This window comes from Suncus etruscus, chromosome 3, assembly GCF_024139225.1.
Source record: "Suncus etruscus isolate mSunEtr1 chromosome 3, mSunEtr1.pri.cur, whole genome shotgun sequence".
Lineage (NCBI taxonomy): Eukaryota > Metazoa > Chordata > Mammalia > Eulipotyphla > Soricidae > Suncus > Suncus etruscus.
This window is the reverse complement of record NC_064850.1, coordinates 8936494-8948105: the sequence shown is the minus strand read 5'-3', so window position 1 is coordinate 8948105 and position 11612 is coordinate 8936494. Positions and strand designations below refer to the sequence as shown.

Sequence of the window (11612 nt, the reverse complement as noted above, 5' to 3'; positions counted from 1 at the left end):
CTTTACCTTCCCTTTACCTTTATTTAATCTTTGTTTTCTGTCTATGCAGACCACAAAGATTTCCAGCTGCTTCTGCCTCTCTCAGTGTATCATCAACTTAACTAAAGTTTTTTCGGGCCAAACTTCCCTCAGTCCTATATAGCTCATTAGCTGATGGCTTTCTTTTACACTGTAACCTGGGGCAAGAATGCGTTCAGATATTATTGGCAACTTTTGGAAAATATTGGCTACTATCAACTCTAACTACTGTCCCATTGGGCCTCAGAGGCATCTGGAAATAAATGTTTTGAATGCACAGAATTTGCATTTTTATAGCTTTAGCTGAAGTTCTAGAATTCATATATAGACCTCATAAGGGAAAAACCCAAACTCACCAGTAATAACTTACCTATTTAGAATAGTCCATTCACTTGCTCAGTTTCAGGATCTAAATCAATGTCATAGAAACAGGGCCGGGTGGGAAGTCCAGGCATTGTGCTCATCTAGAGATGTGAAATGGCATGAAAATAAAGCTAGAATCAAAAACACAGCTTAGAGGGCTGGAACACCTGGGTGAGGCCATGGCTTTCTATGCACAGTAGCCCTTATACTTGATTCTAAGAAGGTTCACACCACTGGTCATGACCTGCTTGCAGAGTACTGCCAGGAGTGGTCCTCAGATCCCCTGAGCTCTGCTTCAGAAACCCTCCCCACAGCCCTAAAGTGATCTTTTCTTCTGCCTTCTCCTAAGCCAGAGAACATTATCTTCTATGAGTTAAAGTGGCACTCTTTCTGCCATACATCAAAGAGAAAGCCACTGATTTTATTACTACCACAAAGACAAATGGTCAGATCTTTGAGCTCTAAGATTATTTTCCTCCTCCTCCTCCTCCTCCTCCTAACTCCAGCTTATTCTTAGCTCTATGCCCAGGGATCACTCCTGGCAGGGCTGTGAGGACCATATGGGCTGCTGGATCCCTGGTTCAAAAATGTGCAACGCAATCGTTTGACTCACTGTATCACCTTCAACTCTCAGTTTCTTAAACTATAGGTTGAGATCCACCATATGGAGTCCCAAAAGTAAATGTGATGGTTGGAGAACGGGGCTATGAAAAACTGACAGTAGTAGATATTTGAATGTGTAAGGAGAAAAAGTTAATTAAAAATCGACAGTCTAATGAATACAACAGGTTTCTGGCAGTGCTTGCCTGTGTTGCAATTCTTGGGTGAAAAGGCATCGTGCGTGGAAAAGAAGGTCAAGTTAGTGAACCAATACCAGGATTCATCATTCTCTTCTCCACTGACAGTCTCAGCAAGATGTCATGGGAGGTGCTTCTACCTTCTTCTTCTTTTTTTTTTTTTTGGGCCATACCTGGCATTGCTCAGGGGTTACACTGTGCTATCTCTCCGGGCCCTTTTACCTTCTTCTTATGTCTAATGCCCAGTTCCTTAAGTCCTCAGTTCTCACTTTTCAAGGTCAAAAAGAGGTAAAGGCCCCGCCTGCTTTGCATTTATTAAATGAGACTTGATGCCAGTGATCAAACCTGGTTCCGTCCCAGGTCGGCCCATACAAGCCTTACTGCTGCGCTATCACTCCAGACTCTTCCTTTAGTTCCTTTAAACAGGTCATGACAGTCTTTCAGTCTATGTATCTGGCTTGATAGTCACTATTCTTCCTAGCCCAATCAGGCCTTCTCAGATAAAATCTGTAATGACAATGGATTCTATTTCTACTTGCCTCTCTCCTAAAGACTCGGCTTTAACAAATATCTAGAAGACACAACTTAAGTATAAAAGTGTCACAGAAAAGAATGAGTCACCATCAATAGCAAAAAAAAAAAAGTGCTATACTTTGGAAAGGAAAAGAGCAACACTCAGACTGACATTGTAGACGAAGAATCGGTGTGTGTCCTTAATACAGATATACAGGTAGACCTGTCAGCAAAATACTCTAAAAATGGGGCCCACTGGAGAGGTAGCACAGCGGTGTTTGCCTTGCAAGCAGCTGATCCAGGACCTAAGGTGATTGGTTCGAATCCCGGTGTCCCATAGGGTCCCCCTTGCCTGCCAGGAGCTATTTCTGAGCAGACAGCCAGGAGTAACCCCTGAGCATCGCCAGGTGTGGCCCAAACCCCCCCCCCAAATAAATAAATAAAAATAAAAATGGGGCCCAAATCAGTGATTAGTTGGATTTTCAGCATTTTCATTCTTTCTCCCTAAAAAATAATCTTCTTCCAATCATTGGTTATATTAATAGTCAGAAAAGTTAAAAAATATTGACGAGTGGCCTTCCGAGGAAGACCAGCTCAGCAGTTCATCCCCATTACGAACTAATTCTACATTCTCCCTCTCACCTCCCTCTCCTGTCACACCTTTACTTCCCATATCCCCATATCCAACAACCATTCCAGGTAACTTGCAGGGGTAGAGTCATAGGCATCTGTTCACTGTATCTGTCAAATATCACTCAGCTACCATCTAGTGACTGGAACCCAGAGCTCCCAGATGCAGACTATGGGCTCTGGTCCTTTCACCATTGTCCCACCCCAGCAATTTCACCTTTACTATCTATAGCACTCAATTAGATTTAAGGGAGAAATTTCTTTCTTTTTTTTTCCCCCTAAATTGTTTTTGTTTTTTGGGGCCACACCCAGCGACGCTCAGGGGTTACTCCTGGCTAGTTGCTCAGAAATCACTCCTGGTTTGGGGGACCATATGGGATCCCAGGGAATCAAACTGTGTTCCGTCCTAGGTCAACCACGTGCAAGACAAACGCCCTACCACCGTGCCATTGCTCCGGCCCAAGGGAGAAATTTCTTGCCCTACAATGTCCTGCCTTTCAGGTTTAACCTGCATTCTCAGGTTGTTGAGAAAGGCCCAAGGGGTGCACAGCCTCTGTCCCAGTAGCTCACAATTGGAAGAAACGAGTTCACCTTCCAGCTAAGCTCCCTGTGATAACCTACCAGTATTACCACAGCCTGGAAATTAGGACCATCCTAGATTTAGTGCAGAGCACAAAGTGCTACAGAATGATTTCTGTTGTCAGCATCATACTTCAACTGAGCAAAATGTCCACCACGAGGGAAGAGACTGACCCCGAGTCTCTGCTCATCTGACAGCTGCCATGACCTTAGGAATCAATTCAAAACATTCAGCACAGATGGATAAGAGCCTCTCTTGGCTTGGAACACTCACTTACCGTGCCCACCAGCGGGTACAGAAAACCAGCTCCGACACTGGCGCGGATGTCTCGAATGGGCAGGACAAAGCCTGTTGGCACACCTTTCTGCTCAGGATTATGAGACAAAGACAAGTGTGTTTTGGCCATGCAGATGGGCAGATTTCCAAAGCCCTGGAAAAAGAAGGGAACAGAGGTAGGACAAATGAAGAGGTGACAATGCAACAAAGAACATGGTGGTAGACAGTGCTGACAGGGATTTCTCTTTTTGGTTTCTTTTGGGCCACACCTGGTGGTGGCTCAGGTGTTACTTCTGGCTCTGGGCTCAAAAATTGCTCCTGGCTCAGGGAACCATATGGGATGCCGGGAATTGAACCACAGTCCGTCCTAGATCAGCTATATGCAAGGCAAACTCCCTTCTGCTGTGTTATTGCTCAGGCCTCTGATTTCTACATTTTCTGTCTCCCCTTCCCTTCCCTTCCCTTCTTTGCTGCTGCTAAGACAGTAGAAATCACACCCATACAAGTGTCACTGCATAACAGAGACCATATGCTCTACTGTGGTCCAAGGATTCAAACTCAGTCCCATGCCTGCAGAGATGGTAATCTATCACTGACTTAAACTAGGGTCCTAATTCTCACATTTTTTTTATTTTGCCTTTTTTCTTTTCTTTTCCTTTTTTTTTTTTTTTATGGTTTTTGGGCCACACCCGGCGGTGCTCAGGGGTTCCTCCTGGCTGTCTGCTCAGAAATAGCTCCTGGCAGGCACGGGGAACCATATGGGACACCGGGATTTGAACCAACCACCTTTGGTCCTGGATCGGCTGCTTGCCAGGCAAACGCCGCTGTGCTATCTCTCCGGGCCCGCCTTTTTTTCTTTTGGTTTTTGGGCCACACTTGGTGATGCTCAGGGGTTACTCCTGGCTCTGAACTCAGGGATCACCCCTAGTGATACTTGGAGGGACCACAGGGGATGCCAGGGATTGGAACTGGGTGCATTTGTGCAAGGCAAGCTCCCTACCCACTGTCATCACTCAGGCCCTCTCACATTTATTTTTTATTTTTTTTTTTCATCACATTTATTTTCAATAGCTAAAGGCATGTAGCTATCTCACTGCCCACCTGTTTAGTTATAAGATTTATTTAAAATAAAAGTGTTAGGTGAAGAGGTTAAGTTCTTAAAACCATATCCCGGGGCCGGAGAGATAGCACAGCAGCGTTTGCCTTACAAGCAGCTGATCCAAGGTGGTTGGTTCGAATCCCGGCATCCCATATGGTCCCCGGTGCCTGCCAGGAGCTATTTCTGGGCAGATAGCCAGGAGTAATTCCCAAGCACCGCAGGGTGTGGCCCAAAAACAAACAAACAAAAAAAAACACACACACAAAACCATACCCCATAAATAACATGTTAATTTTCACTTATCCACACTTAAAAATTAAAGTGGTATTTTAGAGCACAAGTAAGGATAGAGCTGAAAACAAGTTCTTGGTATCTTAGCAAGTTCTCCCATGTTGCCTCATGGTTTTCCATGCATTCCTATAATTGGAGAGAGGAACGGACTGGCACTCCCAAATAGAACTTAATCTTTCAGAGACAGGCTGCTGCAAGGAAGAGAAACAGGTTGGTGGCAGAACTGGGACTCTAGGATCTGCTCTAGGACCTGCTTTGAAAACTACTGGAACAACCAACCAGTCAAACACCCACCTGCTTTGTGTAGACCTCGGCTTTGTGTTGAGCTTCAGGCAGCAACTCAATGTCATCAGCACCATAGATCTTCTGCGCGATGATTCTGATTTTCTCCTCAACTGGGAGCTAGTTTATGGGACAGAGGTAAAGATTGACATGGGTGATGCTTGATGGGAAGGTGGCTCCCTTTTGACCGGTGTTCCCCAAAAAGAAGTGTTTTGACATATAAATAAACAAGCATTCTACCATACAAATCATGAAGGTTACTGGGTAAGAAACACTGTAATACCAAGCTTCACTTTATACTCGCAGAAGCCAAGTTTTTCTGTGTGTACATATATGTGTAAGAGCATAAACGATACTGCAGCCTACCCAAGAACTATATTTCTTCATAACTTAGTACATGAGATGCAGATGCTACTAATAACATAACATTCCACTAACTGCTGTTACTTAAAAATATTTGTAAACAGGGCCAGGAGAGATAGCACAGTGCGTTTGCCTTGTAAGCAGCCGATCCAGGACCAAAGGTGGTTGGTTCGAATCCTGATGTCCCGTAGGGTCCCCTGTGCCTGCCAGGAGCTATTTCTGAGCAGACAGCCAGGAGTAATCCCTGAGCAATGCCAGGTGTGGCACAAAAACAAAAACAAAAACAAAACAAAACAAAAAATGTGCTCAGTTCTTTGAATGATCTCTTGGGCCTGCATTTTGTTTTCTGAAAGGATGACTGATTTGTACAAAAATAAAATCTCTTTTGAACTGAACAGTGCTAGGGGCTGGGGCAGGATTGATAGTTCAAGTTCAATGGGTAGGGTGCTTGCCTTTTATGATGCATATCTAGTTTCAATCCCCAGCATCTTATATGGTCCTCCAAGCCCACCAGAAACAATTCCTGAGTGCAGAGCCAGAAGCAAACCCAGTGCACAAGTGAATGTGGCCCTCCCCTAGTCCTCAAACAAACAAAAACAAAACAAACAAACAAACAAAACCCAAAAATCATCGACCCAAAACAGGGTCCTAGTCGAGTGGCTGCCAGACACAGTGGCTGCTCAAGGACATCTGTGGAAGGATGCAGCCGAGATTCCCTTCATCTGGAGCTCTAAAAATGCTGAGCACATTCAGAACTTCCCAAGCAACGTACTTTTACTGTGGGGTGATTTAAGACCAACAGATGCTGAATAAAATAAAAAGCAGCAGTTTCCTGTTTCTAAATAAAGAAAATGTCCAAGTAGAAAAAGTCCTCATCACCCCACTCCTTTCTTCCAGGTTCCATACTGCTCAGACACTGGGGAGGAGGTTAAGAGGTTAAGAAGGGTATCTATAAATGCTTTGCCTTTGTGTGCCAAATGTGTGTAGACTCTCCTACCAGTAAAACAGTTTTGTTTTTTTTTGAGGGGGAAGGGAATAAATGGCTCTTGGGCCATAGCCAGCAGTGCTCAGGAGCAAATCTACCTGGCTCTGTGACCCCTAGCCGAGCATGACGAACCCTATGCAGTGCTGGGGATTGAACTGGGATCACTGGGATGCAAGGCAAAGGTCTTAGTCCCTGTGTTTTCTCCTTGGTCCCCAAAAGACAACTGTATCAAGAGACCTTCACACCAGGCTATAAAACGACAGTTCAACAGGAAAAGGCAATGCCAATAGAGAATATTCTCACCTGCCAGTACACCGTCTTTACCAAAGAAACAAGAGAATGTGACAATTCAAGAGTAATGGATATTTTTTGCTTTACCTTTTTTTATAGCTATTTGTTTTGTTTTTGTTTATTTTGGGTCACACCTGGCATCGCTCAGGGGACCATATGGGATGCCGGGATTTGAACCGATGACCTTCTGCATGAAAGACAAATGCCTTACCTCCATGCTATCTCTCCGGCCTTTTTTATATCTATTTTTGAAGATCTATGATTAACTTTTAAGAACCAAGCCAAAAACCAGTCTAAAGAATATGAGCAGAATAATCTACAGCACATGAAGATCCTAACCAAGCTTCCAACTGCTGTGGGCACTAGAGTCCAATGGTGCCCTTAAACATATACAGAGAAACTGAGCTCAAAGCATCACCTAAGAACAAGAGCACACTTCCCTGAAATATTCAAATTGATCCTATAATAAGCAGTCTATTTCAAGCCAGACATATCAGCGATTGGAAGAGTGCTGAAGCGCGAGAGGGCAAGGGGAAGTGAAGTCTCCCTCTCTGGAGGCAGCTGTGACCAGAGTTTCCCTCTCCCCAGGAAGTGGTCTAAGACACCCGACCTTCGTCTGACGCCTTGACGACTTGTTATTACATAGCTGGTGGTCTGGGTTACAGCTGACAGAGAGTTACACTTTGGGCTATGTGACCCTTTCTTTTGCCCACATAGGGGAACTGAAAAGCAAGTCTTTCCAAAAGTCAGCTTGTGAGGCGTCGTGGTAGACCCTTGAGCTCCAAGTCAGTGGCTGTAGGTGTGGATAAGAGCTGTCTAGAGCAGAGTCCAGTCTGTGGTTGTGGTGCTATGTGTGAGTCAAACCCACGGGGTTTGATTGCTAGCTAGATACAGGCCTTTAAGCAGAGGGAATCACAAAGAAACCCCAGTGTGCTATTTTTTTTTTAAATGAAAGACACATGACTCACCTTGACATCATAAAGGAGCTGGAAACTGCTGGGTGCCTGCGCTGCTCTCTGGACAGCCTGAGCCAGAGCCAAGGCCCCCTGGCCTCCTTCTGCCCAGTGAGTGCATTTCACAGCATCAAAAGCCCCATGCTCTTTGGCAAGGCGGCCGACGAGGTCCAGTTCAGTCTCTGTGTCTGTCCTGTAAGAGGCAGCACTTCAGTTTAAAGCATTCATGGTGGCTGAGGAGTCAAGGTTCTATCATTAAGCCAGTAGGCATCAGCTGCTTATCAGTGGGCTCTTGTCCAACAATCCAGCCTGCTTATGAATCATGTCTCCATAGCATACTGGCTGGCTGGTTTCTGGCCGTAACTTCATTGTTATGTGTCTAGACTTCCACAGTATTAAAAGGGAATGACGATAGCCCTGAGTTCATTTGCATGTCGACACATACAAAGAACATCCTAGGGCCAGAGAGATAGTACAGTGGGGAAGATTCTCCCTAACATATCTTATGGTCCCGTAAGCCCACCAGGAGTGATCCCTGAGCAGAGGCAGGAGTAAGTCCTGAGTGCCAAAACAAAAGAACATTCTAATCTAGACATACATGAAACTGAGAAATATTTGCTTTAGAAAAAAATTAAGTTGTTTCCACACTGCTGTGGTCAGACCATTAGAGCAAGATGAAAACTTGCATTTAAATCACCTGCACACCCCATAAATGTCCCCTTTGGGGGGACATTCAGCTCCTATACATTCAACACCTGCTCAAGACAACATCCTAACAGACCCAGAAAGATAATGAACTCTGTAGAGCTTTGCCCCTTTTTAGGCACAAAAGATTTCTAGAGGTCAACATGGAGCATTGAACTTTGGGCCCATGTTTTTATCCAGTTTTCCTGATGAAGGACAGTAAGGGATCTATATCTGTCTCAATCCTCAGTGGGTGACATGATAGTTTGACCTAAAGTAAACAATCTCTGTCACTGCTTAAAAGCAGTGCTGTCATCAGCTCCGGGACAAGTGCTTCAACCCTTTCACTTTTCCACTCTGCACTTACTTGAATGCATTCACCGCCACCACGACAGGCACGCCAAACATTCTGGCATTTTCAATTTGTTTCCTCAGGTTACTGAAGCCCTTTTCCACGAGTTCCAAGTTCTGTAAACACATGATGAAAAGGATGGTAAAGTTAAAAGAGAGCAGAGCTGCAAATAGCAAATAGCTGCAGATTCTGCTTAAAAGGGAAATTGTGAGCTGAAAACAGTGGCCACACACCGTCAGGACAAGAGAGAGATCCCCCTGTGGATTTCACCTGCAGTGGATTTGGGGGTAGGGGGAGGTTAGGGATAGAAGCAGTGAAAGAGAGAACACATGCTATCACACCAGGGCTATTCATTCCCTGCCTAGTCTGAAACAGGAGCCTCTGCTCTATTTACTATAACCACACCAGCTCTTAATAACTTTAACTTTTTTATTTTTTGGTTTTTGGGCCACACCCGTTTGATGCTCAGGGGTTACTCCTGGCTAAGCGTTCAGAAATTGCCCCTGGCTTGGGGGGACCATATGCCGGGGAATCGAACCACGGTCCTTCCTTGGCTAGCGCTTGCAAGGCAGACATCTTACCTCTAGCGCCACCTCGCCGGCCCCAATAACTTAAACTTGTTTAAAGGGAATTGGTTGGGGGTCAGAGAGATAACACAGTGGTAGGGCGTTTGCCTTGCATGCAGTGGACTGATGGTGGTTCGAATATCGCGGAGCCCAGAGCCAGGAGTAACCCTGAGTGCCACTGGGTGTGACCCAAAAACCAAAAAAAAGAGAATTGATTGTCCTCAATAAAATAGAAATTTGCTGTGCCTGTGTTTACAGAATTTATGACTTCACATGGCACAACGATGATGAATTAGAGAGCCTTGCATCGATGTGTGATTGTGTCATTGATGACGGAGTCCATGGTCACCAGAAGTCAGAACACAAGAAGGCCCCAGTGACATTAAGATTTTTTAGAAATTCAATCATAAGCACTTATTTACTAGGAACAACAAAAAAATAAGGTAAACACCACCTTTAAACAGTCACAAGATTAAGTTGCCCACTCTCACGACTTCTATTCAATATAGTACTGGCATACTTGCCATACTAATTAGGCAAGAAAAAGGTATCAGGGGCATCTAAATAGGAAGGGAAGAAGTCAGGCTCTCAGGGTTTAAAGATAATATGATATATTTAGAAAATCCTAAAGAGTCTACTAAAAAGCTTCTAGAAACAAAATTCTGACATCCCATATGGTCCCCTGAGCCCTCCAGGAGCGATTTCTTTTTTTTTTTTTTGGTTTTTGGGCCACACCCGGCGTTGCTCAGGGGTTACTCCTGGCTGTCTGTTCAGAAATAGCTCCTGGCAGGCACGGGGGACCATATGGGACACCGGGATTCGAACCAAACACCTTTGGTCCTGGATCGGCTGCTTGCAAGGCAAACACCACTGTGCTATCTCTCCGGGCCCCAGGAGTGATTTCTGAGGGCAGATCCAGGAGTAAACACCTGAGCACCACTAGGTGCGACCCCCAAACACAAACCAAACCAAACCAACAAAAAAAGGAGATGAAAGACCTATAAAGAAAACTAAAAATTACTACTTCAAGAAAGAAGAGAACCGAGGAACATATCCGCTGCTCATGGATTGGAGGAATAGACAGACTCTCAGATCAGTGGAAGAGAATTACGTACAGATTAATTAAGTACAAGACAAATTCCCAGAAATATAAGTTAATTTTTGATAAAGAAGCAAGGGAAGCCTCTTTATAAGTGGCGCTTATAAAGAAACTGGTCAGCTAGGTACAGGAAACTGAAGTCAGACTTCTTTATAGCACCACTGACACTGACACAGGTCAAATCAAAATGGATTAAAGACCTTAATACCAGACCCAAAACCATAAAATACATAAAGTAAAAGCAGGCAGAACTCTTTATATGACACTGAAGCTAAAGGCATCTTCAAGGATGAAACACCACTTACCAAGCTAATAAAAGCAAAAATAAACAAATGGGATTACACTAAACTAAGAAGCTTCTACACCTCAAAGGAAACGATGACCAAAATACAAAGATTGTACACAGAACAGGAGAAATTATTCTTATTTTATTATTATTAGAAATTATTATTATTATTATAGCCATTGGATAAGAGATTAATATCAAAGGTACTGGTAGAGCTTAACATGAAAAAAACATTTTAACTCCATTAAAATAGGGAGAAGAGATAAGCAGAAATTTCTTCAAAGAAGAAATTCAGACAGACGGCCAAAAGGCACATGAAAAATTTATGCACATCATTAATCATCAGAGAGATGCAAATCAAAACAACAATGAGATATCACATACCACAGATACTGGAACACATCACAAAGAACAAGAACAACCAATGCGGGGCCGGAGAGATAGCATGGAGGTAAGGCCTTTGCCTTTCATGCAGGAGGTCATCGGTTCGAATCCCGGCGCCCCATATGGTCCCCCGTGCCTGCCAGGAGCAATTTCTGAGCTGGAGCCAGGAATAACCCCTGAGCACTGCCAGGTGTGACCCAAAAAAACCCAAAAACCAAAAAAAAAAGAACAACCAATGCTGGTGTGGATGTGGAGAGAAAGGGACTCTCATTCACTGCTTGTGGGAATGCAGATTGGTTGGGCCTCCAGGAAACCAATATGAATATTACTCAAAAAAAAAAAAAAGAAATTGAGCTTCCACTAGACCCAGCAATACTTCCTGGGAATATATCCTAGGGGTCCAAAAACTCCAATGTTCATTGCAGCACTATTCACAACAGCCAGAATTTGGAAACAATCCAAGTGCCCAAGAACAGATGAGTGGATAACTCACAGAGCATCTACATAATGGAATACTTACTATGCAACTGTTAGAAAAAATGAAATCATGAAATTTGCTTATACATGTATAGATAGAGAATTATGCTGGGTGAAATGAAGGTGAAGGACAGATAGAAGGATTGCACTCATCTGAGGGATATAAAACAACCCCCCAAATATGAGAATAACACCCAAAATAGAAACGATGGGTAGAAAGTGCAGTTAAGACAGAGATGGGTGGGAAGTGCAGTTAAAACAGAGAAGGGGGGATGGGTTCAGAGATAGCATGGAGGTAGGGCATTTGCCTTGTATGCAGGACG

At 44.1% G+C, this 11612-nt stretch overlaps 1 protein-coding gene across 1 annotated transcript in view; it reads right to left on the bottom strand.

The window, feature by feature from the left end:
• Nucleotides 1-392: 392 nt before the first annotated feature.
• The window catches only part of MTHFD1 (methylenetetrahydrofolate dehydrogenase, cyclohydrolase and formyltetrahydrofolate synthetase 1), an 85946-nt gene continuing 74726 nt past the window's right edge, over nt 393-11612 (bottom strand). Inside the window, exons 23-27 of the mRNA XM_049770328.1 lie at nt 8493-8593; nt 7457-7634; nt 4862-4969; nt 3179-3331; nt 393-482 (exon numbers count right to left, since the gene is read on the bottom strand). Of these exons, the coding sequence (XP_049626285.1) occupies nt 393-482; nt 3179-3331; nt 4862-4969; nt 7457-7634; nt 8493-8593 (630 nt within the window). The remainder of the gene's footprint in view (nt 483-3178; nt 3332-4861; nt 4970-7456; nt 7635-8492; nt 8594-11612) is intronic.